We start from the raw sequence: 21,717 nt of genomic DNA, 5'->3' as shown, positions 1-21,717 counted from the left end.
ATTTGCTTTGCTTCAACCTCTCAGCACGAGTACCACTGTTATCGAAACGGATGAAAGTAGTTAAGCTCTTGAACCGATTCAATGACATAGTGGCCTTATAAATTGGCATATTGTAACTGGCCCACAATTCTTTCGCTGGCTGAGAATTCGAGTGGAATACACCAGCAATAAGTAGCATCCCAAAAAAAACATCATTTCGTCTTCGTTAGTCATTGCCCAAGAACGCTGTTTATTACTTGGATGCTTTTCATTCCATAGACGAAACGCTTCAACGGCTTTTCTGTTGGTTTCCCGCACAATGATACTTACGATTTCAGGAGACAGCAATAGCTTGAAAAGAGCTTTATGACTCGGTGACGCTCCTCGTAGTGGCCCTTTACAAGTAAAAGTTGTAACATTGTGACAACGAGGCCTTCCAGGTGGTGGAGGATTTGAATTCCACATCTTACCATCTTTCGACCTGTATATAAGGCCCTGGGTAATAGATGTGCTGCATGATTCCATTGTGGTTGAAACCTGAAGGGCGATAGCTTCCCTATACAAATCCTCAATATCATCATGGTTTTCATCCAGAACAGCCTCTAACTCGATTTCCTGTTCTATATCTGATGCTTCACCGAAGTCATCTTCATCTGGAAAATATTCATCATCTTCTACGTCGCCACTTGTTTCAAATGGATCGGACTCCTGTCCCATAATTTCTTCAATTTGTGCCTGAAGTCGCTGACGTTCTTCCGGACTCACATTTGCTGCACTTAGCTTACGAAGCAAACGCGTCATCACATCAACTTCATCCATACTTACTTGTTCCAATTAATTAATAAAACACTTCCCACTAATTAAAAAACACGTGTTCCCTTTAATTTTCAAATGTCAACTAAAAAATTATCTCTACCGCTGCCTCCGCTAACAGTTTAGTTGTTTACACCTAACGGTCAACCAATTTACATGAGAAGCTTATATGGGTCTGCACAGACCCATGTGAGCTTAATTAACGAAATTAGTTTAAAATTATTATTTTTACAACAAATATAGCAAACGTCTTAATTTTGCTACTTCATTGTGTTTAGCACACTACATTTTAGGAAGTCATGGACTAAGAAGCCTCAGATATTAAAAATAAAGGATCTACATACATTTAAAGATCGAATGGGTCTGGCCAGACCCATATGAACATCGGAGGGTTAAATTAATATGTGAAGAAGCAAATAGTTGTCTAATTGTTCTATGGCACAATCCGAAAACACCTTCCCCTAGATTTTGTTGACCAATTAGAATCCAATTAATGATGTTTTCAGGACTGAAGATCGTCTTCTTTATTGGCGCAAAAATCGCTTACGCGATTTTGGCAAAACACGCCAAACATTTCTGTTTTGTGCTAACCGGCGCCAGTTGGACACACCAAGGGAAATCAAGTCCATCTCCACTTGATGTTTTCAACGAAGAAGAGAACTTCCTATGCTACCACCAGAGTCGGAGCGTTTGTATCCATCTCGACGGCATGGCCCAGCCAACGAAGTCGCTGGATCTTTATTCCCTGCGCTTGTCTATGGCGTCGTAAAGCTCATTCTTACGTCGTCTGCAATACACGTTGTCACTAACGTGCAAAGGTCCAAAAATCTTCCCCAGAATCTTTTTCTCAAACACTCCAAGGCACACTTCATCGGATTTTGTCATCGTCCAAACTTCGGCGACACACGTTAAGGCGGACATGATGAGAGGCTTGAAGAGTGTTAGCTTTGTTCGTCGACGGAGGACTTTACTGCTCAGTTGCCTACTCAGTCCAAAGTAGCATTTGTTGGCAAAAGAGATTCTACGTTGGATTTCAAGGCTGACATGGTTATGGGTGTTAATGCTGGTTCCTAAATAAACGAAATCATAACGGTCAACAGTGACATAGGTGCCGATTCGCGAGTGCGCCGACTGTTTGTTTGATGACAGGAGGATATCAATATGATCGGCATACTCCAACAATTGTACGCTCTTATTAAAATTTGTGGCTGAGCGATTAAGTCACGCGGCTCGCCCGACCCGAGCTACTAGTGTATGTAAATTTTAAGTGTGTTCTGCCGAATCCACAATAAGGATGATTCGGCATATTGCATACAAGAATCTATCAGGCGTATTGCGCAAAAGGCTGAAACCCAACATCACCCAATTGATTGGACCTTGTAAGTAAGACTGCCGTCGCCGAATGGGTTGGTGCATGACTACCATTCGAGAGTGCGTAGATTCGAATCTCCGTGCATGAAACAGCAAAATGATAGAAACAGTTTTTCTAATAGTGGTCGTCTCTCGACAGGCAATATCAAACCTCCGAGTGTATTTCTGCCATAAAAAAGCTCCTCTTAAAAAACCCATTAGCCGTTCGGAGTCGGCTTAAAACTGTAGATCCGTCCTTTTGTGGAACAACAGCAAGACGAACGCCAAAAATAGGAAGAGGAGATCGGACAAACACCTAACAGAAGTGTTCGCTTCAATTATTTATGTATTTAGTTTTATTTAGTAGGTGAAGCTTCCGACACGGAAAATTATTTATCGAGCAGAGAGTGAGCCCCCATCGTGTAACTTATTTAATCTGTTTAATCTTAGTGACAGAATTTAATTGCTAAGCGCGTGTAATTGCTGGCTTACTATAAACGGCACGTGATATTGAGATCATCCAAAAATGGTAAAATAGTCGAGCAAGACTGCACCTTCCTGGGTCCGTGACGTCAGTACAGAAAATACATACAAATATAGGAAGAATAAGCGAAATTATGCGTACTCACACACACCATTATATATTTTTTGCACTGCTTATTGAGTAAGCGATATTTGCCAAGTGCTAAAGTATTTAAATAAAACTTTATTGAATTACATATTGTAAAAGATACATACTTATGTCCTACTGGCAAGGTTTTGATAATAGCTTTCCGTAAAGTGTTTCGTGTAAATTACGATCGAGCTTAAGTAAAATGGCTTATCTGTCGTATCTGTCGTCAGGGTTCTACCCACTTTCTTGTCACGGCGTCATCGGCAGGTAAAGTAAAAAACTCTATTTGGAGGTTTAGTTATTATTCTTGCTTTACAATTTAAAGCGCGGCACTTCATTTTTATAATTTTTTTATTTAAAAATAATAAATCTTAAAATCAAAATATTCATCAAGGCTTTCACTGAGTATTGACAACCAAGTAACTTATAAACAATGGCTTGTTTTTTTTCCGTACTGATGTCATTCAATTCTCACATTCGCCAAAAATTAGGTAACGGATTCGGAAGGCGCCACCATCTGTATTCTTTACATCGTGGATATCATCGACCTTAACAGCCGTGAATTCTGTAATTTCCAATGAAGCGAAGCGAGGAGACCTCTTGGTGAACGAATACAAGATGAAATACATATGTCCTCTCCTCAACGAAGCAGTTAGTGCACTCGCGTACCGGCAACAGCTTCGCTGCTTACAGTTATAGTTTTGAAGTAGGGACTTTGTTTATTTGGGAAGCAGTATTAACACCGATAGTAATATCAGTTTTGAAATTCAACGGTTAATCTCTCTTCCCAACAAGTGTTATTTTGGACTGAGTAGACGATTGAGTAGTTAATACCTCTCTCGACGAACAAAACTCAGACTTTATAAGTCTCTCATCTTGCCTGTCCTATTGTATGGCGCAGAAGCTTGGTCGATGACAACATCCGATGAGGCGGTCCTCGGAGTGCTTGAGAGTAAGATTATGCCGATATTTTTGAACCTTCGCATGTTGGCGAATTTCGCAAACAATGAAACAAGAATCTTTGTCAGCATTCCGAAGACATGCACATATTGCAGTGAATAAGGATCCAGCAGCTTCGCTGGCTAGGTCATGTCGTCCGAACTTTTACAAACACTTCAGCTCTGCAAGTATCCGATGCCTACTTGCTGTTGGTAGCAGAGGTAGAGGAAAGCCTCCTTCGGGTTGGAAAGAACAGGTGGAAAATTAGGGTTAGCACAAAGAATTAATGAATAATGCAATCAGTTAAGTTCTGCCAAATCCGCTTAGGCGGCTACCGTGCCAATCAAAAAAAAGCAGAAGTGCGTAATCGGAGCGAACGCAATTTTTTGGTTTCGACTTAATTGGCGGCTACCTATTGGCGCGATGGCGCTTGATCTCCGCTTCAAAGTTTTATTATCATGAAAGAAGTTTCCATGCCAAATGCCATTTCTTGGAGCAATAAAAATATTTGTAGATATTTCGACCCCAGTGCCAAATAGCGCCACCATTTCAAACTTATAACTCGCATACTTATAGTTCGAAGAATACTGTCTGAACTTTTGAGTTCAATCAGGTGCATGGCCCACAATTTTTGATAGCATTTACTAAAGTTATTGTATTTAATGATTTATGATATTTCTTGCAGTAAAGGCGCTTTAGTTTCAAAAGCTCTCCGTATCCAAAATTATAGGCCAGTGTGTGCATTTACGGGCATCGCGCTAAGTAGGCATTTTCAGGAAAAGTTAATTTTCGTGTTGGATGACTTTGTTAAGAGCACAGTGCCGATAACCAGGTAAAGGCATGAAAATCCTTACCATCACACAAATAAAATGCGGAAAATGTATGCTCACCTGTCGTCATAAGCAGCAATCGTTGTGCAACATTCCAGACGTTCAATCGAGCCAGTCAAGCCGCCATTCTAAACACCTTGAAACATTTAAGCATCTATACGGAAAACAAACTTTGGTATGTATGGTGTGTATGTGAACAAATAATTACATACTGTAGACGCTAACGCGCTTCAGATAAAATATTCGTAAGAATTCTGCTTATTTTCGTGCGACTACAAATAATTCATGTAATGAAAAGGCAAACAGCTGCCTGCATACCGATGCACACGTACATATATAAACATATTTATGTACGGTGCACACTTGCGGATAGACTACATACATATGTATATGTATTTGTATGGAGTACAAATGCAGCGACACCATCTAAAGAAATAGTTAATGAATAACAAAATAAAAAAGGAAATCTAAATCTATGCAGTGTTCTCAAATGCATACATACATACGTACATATATTTAACTATACACATAAAAAAGATTGTATGCATAGGAGCAAATGTCCGTACATAAATGTTTGTACACTGCGTCACCTTCGGTGGGAGGCGTGAGACGGTGCTAATGCAGACAAGCAGATGTACCAATAACTCGACAAATGGAAAAGAGCATTTAAGAATTTCCTTATTACACAGTCATTGCGCTGTTGAAAATCTCACTTTGGATCTATTCCAATAAAAACCTATGTGCATATGTATATGATAAACATACAAAACGATTACAGCAGTAAATTGTGAAGGCAACACTCACCACTGTCAAGTAGGAGGAGCTAACAAGAATGAGAACGCAGTGCACTTCCTCCCATATATTTTTTTCTTGTAGATTCTAGTGTTGTTAAGTCAACAGAGTAAACAATGGGCAATTAGTTATTGTCGGATTTTCCAAAATGGAGACCAGCCTCGGTAGCAAGTAAGCAGAGGCTAAATAGAAGCAAAGTTGCGTCGTAACATAGCTCTTGAAGCCGAAGACCAATCAGGTATCGTGCTACGGAGAACACGAAAATATGTGAGAGGAGGCAAACAAAGAGAGATAACAAGTGCAGAGCAGTAAAGGAAGATGATCGTAGATCGACGGAGTCTACAAAAACAGGTTTCAACCTTTGGTGGCGGTCTAGTGCGAAAATATTTTGAAAGTGAACATGAAAGTGAGCATGCATTGTTGCTCCGAAGATCGGATCGGTAAACTGAAGCCGATAAAGGTAGAATAAGTATAGGGAGAAGTCAGTTTCGAAGTGAACGTGATCGTATAAACAACATAGTGCGGCCGCTAAATATTTGAAACATTTGAATTAAAAGACTTTGCAGAGTGGTGGTGTGTGTTACCAGATAATAAGAAAGTACTCTAAATAGTAAAATTGCGTTCTAAAATATACAAGTGTTAATAAATTATGTTGAGCATGAACGACCTGGTTGATTTGCAATTCCAGCAACATCTGTACCGACAGCAGATTATGCAGCGTATACCCGGTAAGTCTATTCAACGTGGATGGGCAAACTTTGCCGTCGGCATTTTTCGCCACGGGTAAACAGAAAATTATTTAGGGATTTGTAATACTTTTGCAGATCCCTTTCCTCCCATGCTGCCATTCCATATGTCACATCATATAATTGTTCCTCAACGCCCTACTTTGCCCGGTGTGGAGGCCAAATTGGAAAACAACGAACTCTGGACACAGTTCCACAAAATTGGCACGGAAATGATCATTACAAAGAGCGGAAGGTGAGGAAATTAGTAGAATTGTAGTTGTGCATACATACATATGTATATGCATATTTTAAACAGGAACAATTGTAAATAGACTTGCATTTTCTTTGCAACCTTTCACATCCACAAAAATATGAATGGAAATGCGAAATTCAATTAAAAATATTAAGACTAAATGTGATTAGGAAATTAAAACCGATAATTTAAATATTTTGAGCACCACTGTGGATGACATAAAACATAATTTCATACATAATTATGCATTAAAAGTGCTTGTTTAAATATCCTCGTTCACACTGCATTCTTTCGTTAGCGCCTCCGATGATCAAAACGTGGAAGCATAAGTCGAAAGATATCAAAATTTACCATTGTCTTAAGCAAATCTCGTGCGCACTCATACTAGAGGACACAAAGCGAACACCAGCGCCAGGGGAGGTACTGGCGCCAGTGCGATCATAAAAGTGCACACAGCCGTCACATTTTTGTCGGCGACAAAAGCACTAACGGTCATGGAAGCGGCATCTCCCCAAATCTTTCTTACAATTCCCTTTACCCTTTGTTCGTTTGATTTACACTTGTTCTTTCCCGTATTGTCTGCTCTACTGGCCTTTGACAAGTGCGCTCACCTACCTGCCTGTGATTTCACACTTTACAACAATAGATTATGTGAACAATATCTTTCGGAAATTGTAACTCCAGCGGCAATCACCACATCTGCGCAGGGTGCCTTGTTATATTAACGTAATTATGAATTTTTATTACAAATTTTTATCTGGAAATTGGAAATGCACTGGATCACATGTGGACGTTTAAAGTGAGGCTGCGCAGGCAGAGAACACATTCGTGTGAGGAGAGTTTAAGGCAGCCATTGATTTCTCGGAAGCCCCATCCAATCCATTTGCATATATTTAAATACATTTGGATATCTATGCACCTAGAGATGTACGTGAATATGTATGACGTATTGGGTGCTAACGACAGAATAATAACCAATTGGATCAACAGCATCTTCGGATGCTGCGGTCATGCGGTTCTACTCGTAGGCGATCGCCACGAGCTGACCCAATATTGGCCTCATTGCAAAATCATTAATTCACTCGTAACGCATCCGTCGCAACAAGTCAAAATCAATTAATCATGTGCTGTTTGTTTTGGTAACAAACTGCTCCACACTCGCGCACAGTAATCGTGGCTGGTCGCCGTGCATCCTAAGCGCATATGTATGCATGTGTGTATGTACACATGCACATGCCTCAACGCGTTGCTCTCTCGTTTCTTTGGTGCACGTACGATTTAAATGAAATTTCACGGCGCCAATTTGTTGTACTCCCTGCTGTTCTACGTTATGTTGCACAGTGCCCTTGCCGCTTGCTGATTCTAATTTAGAACTTTTGTTTCATGGAAGGTTTGTTTTTGTTGTCGGGCGGCCTGTCTTCTGGCATGTCATAATTACACACTTGTTAACCTGTCTGAACCACTCGTCCGCAGTTAGCGGAGATGCGACGTCGTCGTGTGGGTATAAAACCACAAATCACACACGCTACGCCTACATTGTGTGGCTTATTTGAGTGCTGATAGTTGAATTTGATTTATCGCTTTCCCCCTTACTCACTACGAGTCCTTGTCATATGAATTCCACATGCTAGAGATATGTTCATATATATGTATATATGTATAAGTATGTAGATGTACCTATGTTGATTTTTAATTCTGCGAGTGTTTCTTCTAATTTCTCTAATTCATTATCTAGAAGGATATATTAAAATTAATTCATTATTCATTTCAGGCGAATGTTCCCATCAATGCGCATTTCGGTGTCTGGGCTTGAGGATGATTCTAATTATTGTGTTTTGCTCGAGATGGTTCCCATCGGCGACTGTCGGTACAAGTTTTCTGGCTCTCATTGGATTCCCGCTGGTGGAGCTGAACCGCAGAGCCCCCAGCGAATGTTTCTGCATCCAGATAGTCCAGCCACTGGTGCTCATTGGCAGTCGCAGGCTATCATTTTCAACAAAGTCAAACTCACCAACAATACACTGGACAATAACGGACATGTAAGTTATTTACCACACTTCTTCCCACATTGGAGCAAACACATCCTAACTCTATTTTCTTTGCTACACAGATTGTGCTCGCCAGTATGCATAAGTATCAGTCCCGGTTACACATCATTCGCACTTCGGACCTTACACAGCTACCATGGGCCCCGCAGCAGGCTTTTGTTTTTCCAGAAACGGAATTCGTGGCAGTAACCGCTTACCAGGTTCGTGTCGCTTCTACATTCGATTTTATTATCTGCTTTATAAAGTGTTTCATTCAAAATCATACGAAAGACAAAGGCACAGGAGGGAAGGCACAGTAATGATCTCATTAATCTCACACTTTTTAACGCAAGAAACAGAAAATGTTAATTCTTCACGGCTCTATATTCTTCAGTTTCACATAATTGTGCTGTACTATCTTACTACTGACTCTGGCTCTACTTGAAAGCGGTAAGCCATTGACGATTGATTAGACCTCTAGCTGCGTATTGAGCCGGCATACTTGGCGCCATCTCAATGCTTACAAATTGGTTTACCTTCAGTTAGAGAATGTGCCTATGTGCGGACAAGTTACAGGCATTTGCGGTAGTCAGACGCTATCATCAAGCCTGGCCTTAGGCGGGCGACACAATTTGCCTACCTCTCAATGGCGCCAGTCGGCTTCAAATTTCTGTCAATGTCAGAACTTCTTGTCACTTGTTCATTGTTTTTCGCATTTATTGACACATCCAGACATACGCACATACATTGACCCTTGTTAGCCAACAACATATTTTTGTATTTCTAAATATTGCACGCATATGTACGTTCTGAGTTGGTTAAATATTCCGATAAATCACCTTTTTTACTTTCTAGAATGACCGCATTACAAAGCTGAAAATTGACAACAACCCCTTTGCAAAGGGATTTCGTGAAACTGGTCAATCGCGCTGCAAACGTAAGCTAAGCCCATTGAACGACGAGGAGCAGGATACCTTCGATAATCCTCCTAGTCCTAGTAAGAGCTCTCTTGTATCCAACGAAGATGACCGTATCAGCATAGTAAGTGGACTAATGGATTCGCTACCAGCAAAACGTGTTCACTCGAATGGCTCATGTGATGACGAAAGTAACATGCATTCGATTAGCTCTCGCATATGTGGAAGTCTCTCGCCGTACTATGATGAACCTATGTACTCGGCCATGGTAATGTACCAGCACGAGCACCTACAACCGCAGCTTTTAAGCCCTTCGCCATTAGATATAGCGGCGGCCACATATTTCGCAACCACAGCGAATATTAGTCCCCCCGTATCACCAGAAAGTGGAATGCAACCATTGCTGATGCAGCTACCACTGCATCGACTTCCACAAAGGCATTTGCCGCCTTCGCAATTGCCACCGCACCTGCATCGTCAGCTAGCCACTACGTCTCCAGCCAATACAACGGGGGCACCTAAGGCTGTTCTGCCGCCTTTCGTTGAAGAGCAAAGTGTCGTTGATTCAGCTGCAATTGTTTCCGAAATCGCCAGACCACTCAACGAAACTGAAGCGGAACCCAAACCTGCGAAACGCAATAATTTTAGTATTTCAGCAATTTTGGCTTTCTGAATAAATGTGGTCTTCTCCTAGTTATCGAAGCGCTACCGTGTGATTTTTCCTTAACATATAATGTAATACCATTAATTATCCTTAAGTGCTGTTTATATTTATATGTAAATATTATATGTATTTATGTACATAAGTAGAAAGTAAGTTTTCCTTTTGCTTTCTTAAGTAGCTTAAAGTTTACAGTTTAGTAATTAATATGCGCTTTCTTGTATGATTAAATGTAAATATATACGAGTATCTAATATTAATATATGTGTGTATGAATTGGTAATGAGATCCAAGGGTGTTCCGAAGGTGTTACATTCCCAAAGTTTCTTCGCAGTCGCCATTTTCATCTTATAAGTCAACGATAACGGTAAAATCGCTATCGGCTGAGAATAAAAAGTTTAGAATTTTTAATCTAAATTTACCCCCATAATCATGCCTATTCGGGTATTCGACAGATATCATTCGTTCGAATAATTGCGGCAGTGTTATCACGTTCTGTCACATAATTTCTGCAACGAACACACCCACGGCTACTACCCTCGCCCGGATGAGTCTGTTGCATCCGTTGTCGCAACGCGTTCGCCTGTCAGATCATACAAAACGCAGAATTTAAATATTTGTTGCCCCCGTGCTCTAATGAGCAATGATAGGGATCCGGAAAAAAATTGGCGCAAACGAAACAATAGCGATGTGATCCTTAGAAAGATCTGGCTCTATTTATGGACCGTTCTGTTCGTTTTGTTTTTCGACATCAGTTGAAGTTTCATTTATTTAAGAAATGAGGTTGTATCTGTAAGTTTTATGAAGTAAATCAAAAACGCTTTCCTTTCTTACATACATATGTACATTTTGTGTTGAATATTATTATTGATTGGCTGTTTGTGCACTGCGACCTGAAGAGATCTATTGTGTTGAATAAAGTTTTTTACAAAAAATATTTATGCGATGCCAATACATTTGAATTGTTAGCTTTTGATGTATGTAATTCAGTGTTCTAGAACTCGTTTCAATAGCGTAAAACCGGCTTAAAATGAAGCCGCTGTGAAAGATGTCATGAAAATACAAAAACTTTAAGTATATACATACATATACATATATATGTATATATAATTGGCGCGTACACCCTTTTTGTGTGTTTGGCCGAGCTCCTCCACAAATGGAGGGACCTACAGTTTCAAGCCGACTCCGAACGGCAGATATTTTTATGAGGAGCTTTTTCATGGCAGAAATACAAAGGGGCGACCGCTATTAGAAAAATGTTTTTCTTAATTTTTGGTGTTTCATCGAGATTCGAACTAACGTTCTCTCTGTGAGTTCCGAATGGTAGTTACGCTTTGGAGCTTTAAGTACTGTTACATTGTTAATGGCATAAGCTAACTAAGTATCGCCACCTAAATACATGCATTTAACAAGTGTTTTTGATACAATCGAGCCATAAGTCAAATTTTAATTGATTTGTTAATTTGTATTGGATGGGCAAATGCTTCATATTCATTACAATTTTCACACTCAATTTTAAACCGGAAGAGGTTTTACATTATTGAACGAATTATAGGACACTGAATTACATACAAATGTATAGGCCTGCTCATGAAGCAAATAATTTGTAACAATTGTTAGCAAGTTTTGGTGTTCATGTGAGAGAGCAAAATGGCATTTCATTTTGAGGGGAAATTGCTAGTTTTTACTGCATAAATTTTTATTTGTAAGAATTTGCAAGTTAGAAAAACAGCTGATCGCAAAGTAAAAATACACACGAATTAAAATTTTCGACTTGCAATTGATAATGAGATGTTCTTCCTCTGACAGCGAAGAAATTATTGGTGACAAAATATAATCATGATATGCTAATACCGGCATAACGAGCGGCAAGAATGTGACACCAACTAATAGAGACTATGGAATTATCGAAGTCCAGTTTGCATCACATTTCACTTATTTTATAATCTGAGTTCTATACGTTTAAAAGTGTATCTGGAGTTAACAATAATATAATCTTTTGCTTTAGCGTTGCAATTTTGATAATGTCAATATTGAAATTATTGCTTTAGACTAGACTTCTGATTCGCTTATATCAATGTTGATACATATTTCGAAGTTAAATAAAACTCAAACAATTTGTATGAAATATATGCCATTCATTGCAAAAAAGTGTTAGAGAATTCCTTGGTTTGATAGGGAATTGAAGAGGCTAAAGAATTTGAGGAAAAACTTCTAAGAAAGGCTCGGATTATCTATCTCCGAACAGGGACTTTCCAGTATCAGTAAAATTTAGTAAATATAATTTTTTACTGATATTACAATTTAGTTTGCATTATTACTGAAAAAAAATGCGTAAAAATATTTTTGAAAATATTGCTGATTACTGAAAAATTTGATAACCACCAGTGAAGTGAAATATTTACTGTTTATTGGTAGTCAACATGTAATGCACTATCATCAGGGAAATTAAATAATTTACGTGCCCAATAAATATTCTTAGTTATGGCTCATCTTCTTTTTCTCAAAAAACGAAAAGGAACATATGGCACACTCAGCAAAGATTCAAATAAAAAAGATGTGAAGATATGTTTACTATTATCAACGGATTGAGATCATCAACATCGAAAGTCCATTAATCGTGTGGTGAAGATGATAGGCGACACAAACAAACAAAAGATAGTGTATACCATCACTGACAACGGACCCAGCTTCGTTAAGGCATTTAAAGAATTTGGAGTGGAATTAAGGAAGTGATATAGTATATCAGAAATACGCATGTTTCCCAATAAATATATTCAATTATTGATTTTCAATGATTTAGGTGACCGCCGTAGCCGAATCAGTTGGAACGTGCCTACCATTGGTGCGCTTATGTTCGAATCTTCGTGCATAAAACACCAAAATGATAGACACAGTTTTTTTTTAAAGCGGTCGCCCCTCGGTTTGCATTCAGATGACTCGACAATTGCTTCAGGCCCCCAATTTCGATCTGCACCTCCGAGTCTGCCGAAACATTTTGCTTGTGCGAGGCAGACTCTAAATCTTTTGGGCCCAACCTATTTCAACAGAATTATGAATTCTTCAGGTCAGGATGTAAAAGATATTCACAAAAGATCTTTCGCAGGTAAAAACTATTTGTGTTGTGCATATATTTACTTAAATAGGTATTCGCATATAGTGTGGTTCCACTGACTTGGAAAATTATCTTCAGAAAATACAATATTTTAATACCTGGCCGAATGAGATGAAAAAACAAGTGGTCCAAATAAACATCAGGCTGTTAAAAATATTTTTGTAAAATATAATACCCCATTACCGTCATCTGCAGCTGTAGAACGCTTGGTTTCATTCGCTGGTATTGTAAATCAGTCCAGAAGGCAATAACTCAGCGATGCAAATTTTGAAATGCGTGTTTTAAGAAAGCGAGTAAAAAGATTAAATTATATGTTTAAAAAGAATTGCGTTTTTTTAAATAATTCATTGAATCTAGTGGTTGGGTATTGATTTGTCAATATTTTCAATATCAGCCAATATTTTCAACAAAAAGAAAATATATTACTGATAATGCAAATCAAATTATATTATCAGTATTTTTAGTGCAACTTCTTTCAGTACAAACAAAAATATCTTTACTGGATTTTTTCCTCCATGCAGTGTGGTCCTCCATGACAGCGATAAATATCTCCACTACCGCAAAGAGTTTAAATATTTGAGTAGAGACCTACAGCGAAAAAATATTCGATAATTTGAACGTTTTGTTCCATCCAAAGAAATTTGCTCAAGCATTCCCTCTGAAGTCTATTACAATGGAAATCATGCATGTTTTTTACCGGAGGCTGTCAATCTTTTTGCTTTAGATCTAAGTGCACTCCGTCGTCTGAACCTCTTGAAAATTTTGTTGGTGGTGCCACTTTTCCAATTCATTTTGAATAGATTTCTTTATCGTTTGATCGTTTATCGCTTTTGTTTATCCCTTCTCATTACTTTTTAATAGACCTTTGGAAGACTACCTTTAGTACCCCTATTTTCAAAAAAGGCTAACTACATGTCTAAATTGCCGACTGTATACATAGTCAAGGAGGGGCTGTATTTTGCAGTCAAGCTCCTAATCTATAACACACCGCATGGCCTCATTACTGGTAGGCACAGTCACTAATGTTGCTGTTTTTCTGAGTTTTTGTACGTTTGCATTTAATGATCTTCGAAGACATTTGACAAAGTTAGTCACTCAATTTGGTGTCCAAATTAGCTAGTCTGGGTTTGTATTCAATTTTGTCATCTTGGATAAAATCGTATCTCCCCCTTCGTAACTGTGCAGTGGTTGTCGGTAATATTTTCTCATATTCTTTTATAGCTTCCTCTGGTGTTCCTCAAAGTAGAGCTTTAAGCCCCTTGCTCTTTGTTATTTTCATAAATGGCAATTGCAAATTCCAATTATCTTTTATTTGCGGCCGACTTAAAAATCTATACCATCATTCGTGGTCCGTCTGATTCAATTGAGATCGAAACCAATATTAATAACCTTACTTTGTGGCGTCATAAAAACTGTCTACATCTTGATATAAACAAATGTTTCCTTGTATCTTTGTCCATTGGCAGCTTCGTCTCTGTACTTTGAATAAGATCTCTGACATGAGTATTATTTTTGATTCAAAGTTCTCATTCCTAAGTCACATCAATTAGGCCATTGCAAAACCCTATTCAATACCAGCTTTCATTCGCCATTTTAACTCTGATTTTAATAATCAGTGTACCCTGAAACTCTTGTATACGGCTCGAGTTCTATCCAAACTTGAATATGTCTTCTTCATTTGGAGACCTTATTTTGCTTGTCATGTTGAAAGACTTGAGCGTATCAAAAACGTGGAATTTGTGGACCTATCACCCGTATCGAATTTGGTCAGCTATAACTGCATTGTAAGCATAAAAATGAGTAGTTGCCTTACCTTTGTAGAGCAATGGAATTCACTTATGTATATATAATTGCTATGAGAGGGAAAAAGATATTAACTCACAATGCAAGTAGAAAGTACCAGTTTTTCCCGAGACTAGAGCAAAAATTAGTAGTTCGCTAAGCACTTCGTAATAAGTATACTATAAGCACTTATTTGATACCCAGCTGTCTTGCAGTTTATTTACGCCCATATTTGGAAGCTGCGGACATTCGTCATTCAAAAATTCACAATTCACCAAATGTTGGCATATTGACAATTAATTATAAATTATAAGGAATATTGCCATGGTGATTTTTGTTTTTTGGAATTTAGTGCGCTAATTTTATGACTGAACGTTTTTTGCTTTTAGAAATATGAGCTTGAACTTATGACTGAATTGGTTTTTGTATACAGTAGGTTCTGTTTTTATGCGGTAGATACGTTCCGCAAGAAACAGCATAAAAAAAGCTACTAGTTCTATAGTAAAACTATAGATACGTTTCAAAAGTGTTAAAACCGCATAAATCTGAAATAATGTAATAAAATCGCATAAAAAAGGGCACTAGTCCCATATTATAACTATAGATACGTTCCATAGACCGCATGAATCTGAAATAATTAAATAAAATCGCATAAACAAAATATTGTATTTTTGAAAATTATATCTTTATTTAAGAAACGTCAGAATCGAAAAATAAATTTAAGTCAGAAATACAATCAGACAATACCCACATGTTGCGCGTTCGTTTAGGATTTGGCGTAAAATCACTTTCGTCACTTGAGGAAATGTACACGTCTGATCTAGATGGTTATGCAGGCGGTTCCATACTTGTAGGGTTAGCATTTCTGTGATGAGTTTTTGCTTAGCTGGTTTAGAATCTTGTTTATATGTACAATTGCCGATAGGTCGACATGCATTTTGTAATTAAAAAAAAACCGCACTATTTCAAAACCGCATAAAAAAAAGCCGCATAAAAACAGAACCTACTGTATTTTATATTTTAGCCTAAAATAGGTGTCCGCCCCACTAGCCAAAAGTTATGCAAAACCCGGATAAAAAGTGGGTTTCGTAAACTTCAAACAGTGGATAACAAAGAGGCTATATTTCTGAAAGCGCTGTACAGGTTGTACTCAGTTTTATGTGTCTGGATTCCAAACGCCGGCGCTCATAGTAACGCAGTTAGACCCAGCAATGCACTTGAGGAACCTCGGCTTAAGTACCGGAAAATACAACTATTGTTTTAGTACAATAATAAATAAAGTTAAAAATATTGTAAAAATTGTACGATGTAGTTGAGTTCTGGTTTAAAAGGCAGATGGCAAAGTTGTCTATCCCAAGATCCGGGATCCTACGTCTTCTAATGCCTTCCAATTTTCTCTCAAGAAACGATGTACTTCCTTGCTTTTGTTTTGCATCAATTCAAGTCTCCGAACAACTGTTTTGACGAACTTTTCAACATAGATATATTAAAATCAGCTGGAAAACACTCACCCTCACTTTTTGTACAGGGTAGAAAATGCTGCATATTTGACTAGTCAGAGTACAACAGTTTGAGATGCATGTTGTTCTTTCATGTTGTTTATGAATATGCTGATACCACGAAAATTTGTGAGTATTACGCATGGCTACTGAATACAACATTACTCCCAGAAAATAAGACGCCATAAGTTCCACATTAGGTGTGATAGGATTGCCCCTTGTGACAATTTTTTTTTTTCTGTTCTTAAGGGGTTATACGCAGTTATGACTTAAAAAAAAATCGATTTTTTTTATTGCATTTTTGTAATGTACATATATTCAAAAGTATACGCACGAAATTTGAAGTAGATCTAAGCAATACTTTCGGAGTTATACCTAAATATGTAGAGATGCCTCGGTACGTTTTAAGGTAGGTATTGAAACTTTAAACGTGTTTTTTTTCAAAACGGAATCTTTCAAGTCGGTGTACACGATATCTCGAAAACGGCTTGTTTGATCGGTCAACCGTTTTAACTCAATCTTTAAAGATACATTTTCTAGTAATTAATCGTTCCTTTTGTAAATCTGATACTTATTTTCCATTTTATAATCAATTTACGGCCAAATTTTAGCGTAAAAATCGAAATCATTTCTTTTAAAAGCTGCCATTTTGTGAAAATTCACTATTTTGATTAGCCGAACGATTAATTACTAGACAATCTAATATATTAACAAAATTTGTTTGGTTTTTTGATTTCAGATAATCCAATCCTGAGTTACGATGTACACCGTAAATCGTCTTTTTTTAAAGGAGGTTCCAGAAATCGCCTGCAGCGCGCTCTATAATCAACATTTTCATAAATAAAAAATTTTGTTACGTTCTTGAAGGATGCTTTTATAACCGCGAAAATTTTCAAATTAAAATATTCTGAAGTTGCTTCAGGATAAATCCTTGACAGCCCGTCTTTTGTTTGCTTCATAACTGCGTATAACCCCTTAATCGCTCTGTCCGCTAGTGAGGTTCCAGCTATCAAAGTGCGGTATTCTATCCGTCAACCGATAGGTCGTTGTATGTTCTTTTAATGCTCCCCACACACCTCAGTGTGAGACATGAATCTTCCCTGTATGCATGCTGATTAGCTTGGAGACGCGCTAGACGCAGCCAACTACCTTCTTTATGTTAGACTAATTGGCTTAGAGGACTATGTAAGGGAGTAGTTTTTGGATATAAAACTACCTGAGCCCTTCTCCGCACTATTGGAATGTAGGCTGACGCAAATTTATCTCCCATTAACCGTAGAATATGTGACTAAATTATTTCACAGCTCTGCCGTAATAGCTCTGGGTGAACGCAGTCTTGGAGTATTGTATCGATCAAAGAATTTCCGGGCCCGAACAAATCCGATTTAAGAACTCTGAAAAGCAGAAATAGTTAATATTATTAGTGCTTAGATTATGCACGCTCTGGGTTTCACCTTCGAGCAAAGCCACATTAGCTTGTTGTTATTCCTCCTAAGGTCCCAGAGGCGAACCGATGCGTATAACAACCGAAGCCACTATTGCGTGATCGCAAGTTGCTTCACTTCTCCCGTTGAGTTCAAGCATCCTCAGGTCGAGTCCCTTCATCAGCTCCGGGAATGTAAGTATCTTCAGTTACTTGTTTGGATTTTGCCTCAGAAGTGAGTTGGCTGGCGGAGGCAATAACTTTTTTTCTTTTTTCATTGATTACGTAACTTGAGTTAAAACCACCCCCTCGGAAATTTTCTGCGCACGGGCCTGGTCGAATACCTTTCAGGCAATCCGAGTAGTTTAGATGATAGTCACTTGTATCCCCTGCGGTGGGATCGTTAGAGAAGAACGGTAAAATTGCATTTCTGACAGAAATTTTTACTTATAGTTTAAGATGTAAGCTTATAAATTGCACACTCTTCAAAGTAGAAGAATAATGTCGTCGGCTACATTTATCTATGGCATTCTTACTAGTAACATTGATTGCCCTCTATTGTTGAAATTGATACAATTTTAACCACCTGTAAAAAACCTTCGCCGGTACTATACATTTTCTGTTGACGCTTTTCAACCCAATTGTGCCTTCAATGAATCTATCACTAGATCGTTATGTAACTGAATTGAATGTCATAGAAAGGAATAGCTGTAATGATTTTTCTTTAGTCCGTTTCGGTTTTAAAAATATATTGTTTTCTTGTTTTAAGTACTAATTAATTTTAATTCGGTGAACACCATCCTTTGTCTATCGTCAGTGGAGCTACTCCATGCGGCAGGGCTGGCAGAGTTTAACCCTGAACCAAAGGCATATTTCAGCTGCGTTTAACAAAGGACTCCACCCCAACTCGACTTCTGATAGAGGCAACCAGTGAATCGGGTGGTATCATCTTAATACCTGTTCATACTTTAGGTCACATATGGAGTCGACTATACTGTTTGTGGCCACATGTTGCTCTCTCTATCACCTCTATCTCTCTTAACCCTCCGTTGGACACTTTTTTTAACGCAAATCGATATTGAGTTAAATAAAAGCGTGACAAATAACGATGCGCTCTAATTGTCTCCGTGCGTGAAATGTAAAAAAACTGCGTATTTGGCATGTAGCCACAGTATTTCCTTGTTTGAATTTGCCCTATATTCTGTAATTTCCGGGTGCAGGGCTCTGATTCTTTGAAAATGCCTTATTTTGTGTCTGCACTACGTTGTCTTTCGTCAGTCCGCAAAATGCAAAACGGAACTGAAAGAACTGGTCTAATACATTATAGCTCTGCTGGTTTTGTTTTGCTTTACTTTGAAAGCTTCTATGGCCAAATGGCGACTTTGAACGCTATCAGTAAAATAATAATAAATAAAAAACTCTAATTTAAGAGTAAGTAAATTATATTAACCCTTTCGCTATATCTTTTTATTCCGCCATCCAAAAAATCCAAATTTTTGTCTGAGTATTTATTTTAGGACCAATAACAATACAAATAAATTTTTTTTTTATTTTTTTTTTGTTAAGTGCTTTTTTTTAATGTTGCCATATGGCAACAAATGTTTTGTATTGGTTTCAATCGCAAATAAACTTCTTCTGCAATCTAATGCAAGTTAACACCTTACGAGAAATTTGTTGCCATATGGCAACAAGCTTAGTTTTAAAAATTAGCACAGCTTTTAAAGCTGCGAGCGAAAAAATATTTATATGCCAAATGACAGATTGAACATTTTTCTATATACTTTATTCAAAAATTGTTGAAAACATTTGCCCAAAATGCCTCAAAAATCTAAAAATGCAAAATACAAATTTCAGAGTGATATATGCCAGAAGGCTTTCTTTAAAAATATTGTATTACCGATATATAATGGGCGCTTATTATTTATTTTATTTCTGTTTAACCATTAATCTTCAATTTTTGAAAATATGTAACAAAAAAGTTAATATTTTTTACAAGAGAGTGTTGACGGCCTTTTAAAGTTTACTGTTGCCATATGGCAACAATATCGCGGAGGGATTAATGAATTAGTTTACTTAAAATTTACGATTACTGTTGGAAATGGCAAATACAAGTGAAAACATTCATAACAACGCGAGAAATTGAAATGCTAATGTTCGGCGATTTGCTGTCAAATAGAACTTTGAAGCATATTAAGAGCGATCAAGCTCCAATTTGTCCAACTTTCATACATTTCTATTAATTTTTGACAATGCAAAACTCTACTTGTTTTCTATTTAATTTTTTTTATTTGACTCTATAAACTGGACACTTATTTAATTTAGAGATAGTCTGGTATGTCAAATCTATACAGCTAGATGCTCTATTTTGATGGGCTGAATACGAACGGGTGAAGGTACCAAAAATCTTCATTTGTCGCCTGTGGACAGATCTCCTTAGCTGCTGGTAATTTTTGACAATTCCTCTTGTAATTCAATTGTATCGATTGCTTCCTTCGCGGCTGAAGTGCTAGTTGAAGCAGACGCATTAGAGGTAGGTCTGGCGCAGGTCTTTTTGTGCATGAACCAGTGTAAACGCTGACACTCTCGATCGCAATATTTTACTTGTTTGCACTTTGAGCATTTCTTGTCGGGTTTTTCATTTCCACATGAGCTGCAATATGATGTCTCATCCTAGACATATAAGGGAAAAATTTACTTTTAATATAGTAAATATGGTGTTTTTTAATCATATGAATTACCCCAAAGCCGCGATGACCGTTAATAGCATTGCGAAATACCAGTAATGCCGGTTGAGGATCCTTGGCTGCCAGTTGAGAAACAACTTGCCGAAACACAGTACATTCCCTGAAAGGAAATTCTCTCACACATTCGCGTAGAGTAAACTCTAAGTAGTCCAATTGTCCAATTTTATTTTCTTTTAGAACTCGTTTTATAAATAATTCCACAAAGTCGTGTTTTCCAGCATCACCTTCAGAAGATTTTTCCTTACGTTGTGCTTTACACTGTTCGTCACAGCGCATTAATTCTGACACAATCCAACGCAGATAGTGAAACTTAAAAGCCATCAGTTCATTCACGTCATTGGACTTCTTCATCTCCTTTTCGCACATGTATTCTAATGCTTTCTTTAATCCCGGCAAGCTTTTGAGCAGACCTAATGACTGTAAATTAAGTGCAATACGTACTGGATGTAAATTAATTTCTATAACAAAATGATGAAATGCATCCAACAGCCCAGGGGGTATTAGCGGTTCTTTATGTTGGCCTTGTGGTCGTGTGTAGTACTCTAGAGTTTTGCGTGGAACATAATTGTTGATAGTCTCCACGCAAGAATGATTGCCAACAAAAGCTGCCATCTGTGATGCCGTTCGTGAGACGCTGTTCAAACTGCTTGGGTTTATGCCAGCATCTAGAATAAGGCGGCATACTTCCATGCTGCCTGATAGAGCCGCGAAATGTAGTGGCGTGTAGTCAGCGCCGTGTTTATTAAAATTTATATCAGCTCCCTAAAACATAAAGAGGTTAGCACGTGCTGCATTTGTAACCTATTGGACTTACCATATCTAATAGTGTCTGTACAGCCTCTTTATTACCTTTGCAACAAGCATGCTGAAGAGGAGTCATTCCATCACCATCCACAAAATCCACACATCCCTTCAGTTGGGTTATCAGCTGCTGGAAACCATCAACATCGTTTTTGGAGATTCTATCAAATATCTGCCGCTGCACATCGTCCAACTGATTTTTATTCTCTTGCTCCATCGTTTCTTCTCGACACAAATACCAATTCTTATAAACTTTTAGATCTCGAAAAGTGGAAACGATACAATTATATGTATATTTGGAAGGACCTCCAGCAAATAGTAAAATGCGAAAATCAAAGATAATAGAGGCGGAATAAAGGAAACCTTTAAAGACAATTGTCAAAACTGCGGCGAAAGCTGATATCTTCTTCTTCTGTTCGCTGTTGAAACGAACGTATTAAAAATACGCGTT

At 37.9% G+C, this 21,717-nt stretch overlaps 2 protein-coding genes across 3 annotated transcripts; one reads left to right on the top strand and one right to left on the bottom strand.

Annotated features, from left to right (window-relative positions):
* The first annotated feature begins 5,470 nt into the window (after nt 1-5,470).
* On the top strand, nt 5,471-10,819 carry LOC128860147 (T-box transcription factor TBX6-like). 2 transcript variants are annotated; one of them, XM_054097429.1, is made up of 5 exons: nt 5,471-6,044; nt 6,141-6,297; nt 8,069-8,336; nt 8,408-8,545; nt 9,180-10,818. In XM_054097429.1, exons 1-5 carry the CDS (start codon nt 5,966-5,968, stop codon nt 9,912-9,914), a joined length of 1,377 nt encoding a protein of 458 aa, XP_053953404.1. In that variant the 5' UTR covers nt 5,471-5,965; the 3' UTR covers nt 9,915-10,818. The 2 variants fall into 2 exon arrangements, with proteins under 2 accessions (XP_053953404.1, XP_053953405.1); XM_054097430.1 differs by lacking the exon at nt 6,141-6,297 and having other exon boundaries at nt 5,963-6,044; nt 9,180-10,819.
* Nucleotides 10,820-19,297: 8,478 nt separating this feature from the next.
* Nucleotides 19,298-21,654, bottom strand: LOC128861329 (ankyrin repeat and MYND domain-containing protein 2). The gene is made up of 3 exons (XM_054099381.1): nt 21,280-21,654; nt 20,460-21,227; nt 19,298-20,391 (listed from the first exon to the last, which is right to left on the bottom strand). Exons 1-3 carry the CDS (start codon nt 21,481-21,483, stop codon nt 20,155-20,157), a joined length of 1,209 nt encoding a protein of 402 aa, XP_053955356.1. The 5' UTR covers nt 21,484-21,654; the 3' UTR covers nt 19,298-20,154.
* Between the last annotated feature and the right edge of the window lie 63 nt (nt 21,655-21,717).

Source organism: Anastrepha ludens, chromosome 4 (assembly GCF_028408465.1).
Source record: "Anastrepha ludens isolate Willacy chromosome 4, idAnaLude1.1, whole genome shotgun sequence".
Taxonomy (NCBI): Eukaryota; Metazoa; Arthropoda; class Insecta; order Diptera; family Tephritidae; genus Anastrepha; species Anastrepha ludens.
Note: the sequence above shows the minus strand (reverse complement) of the source record. Positions and strands in the feature narration are given on the sequence as shown.

Bases quoted from the DNA above. Each gene is read 5' to 3' on its own strand.
- LOC128860147 (XM_054097429.1), top strand. From the start codon at position 5,966: ATGTTGAGCATGAACGACCTGGTTGATTTGCAATTCCAGCAACATCTG. The intron at 6,298-8,068 runs GTGAGGAAATTA...TATTCATTTCAG, and splicing joins ATCATTACAAAGAGCGGAAG to GCGAATGTTCCCATCAATGC. The intron at 8,546-9,179 runs GTTCGTGTCGCT...TTTACTTTCTAG, and splicing joins TGGCAGTAACCGCTTACCAG to AATGACCGCATTACAAAGCT.
- LOC128861329 (XM_054099381.1), bottom strand. From the start codon at position 21,483: ATGGAGCAAGAGAATAAAAATCAGTTGGACGATGTGCAGCGGCAGATA. The intron at 21,228-21,279 runs GTAAGTCCAATA...TTTATGTTTTAG, and splicing joins TACAGACACTATTAGATATG to GGAGCTGATATAAATTTTAA. The intron at 20,392-20,459 runs GTAATTCATATG...TTATATGTCTAG, and splicing joins ACGGTCATCGCGGCTTTGGG to GATGAGACATCATATTGCAG.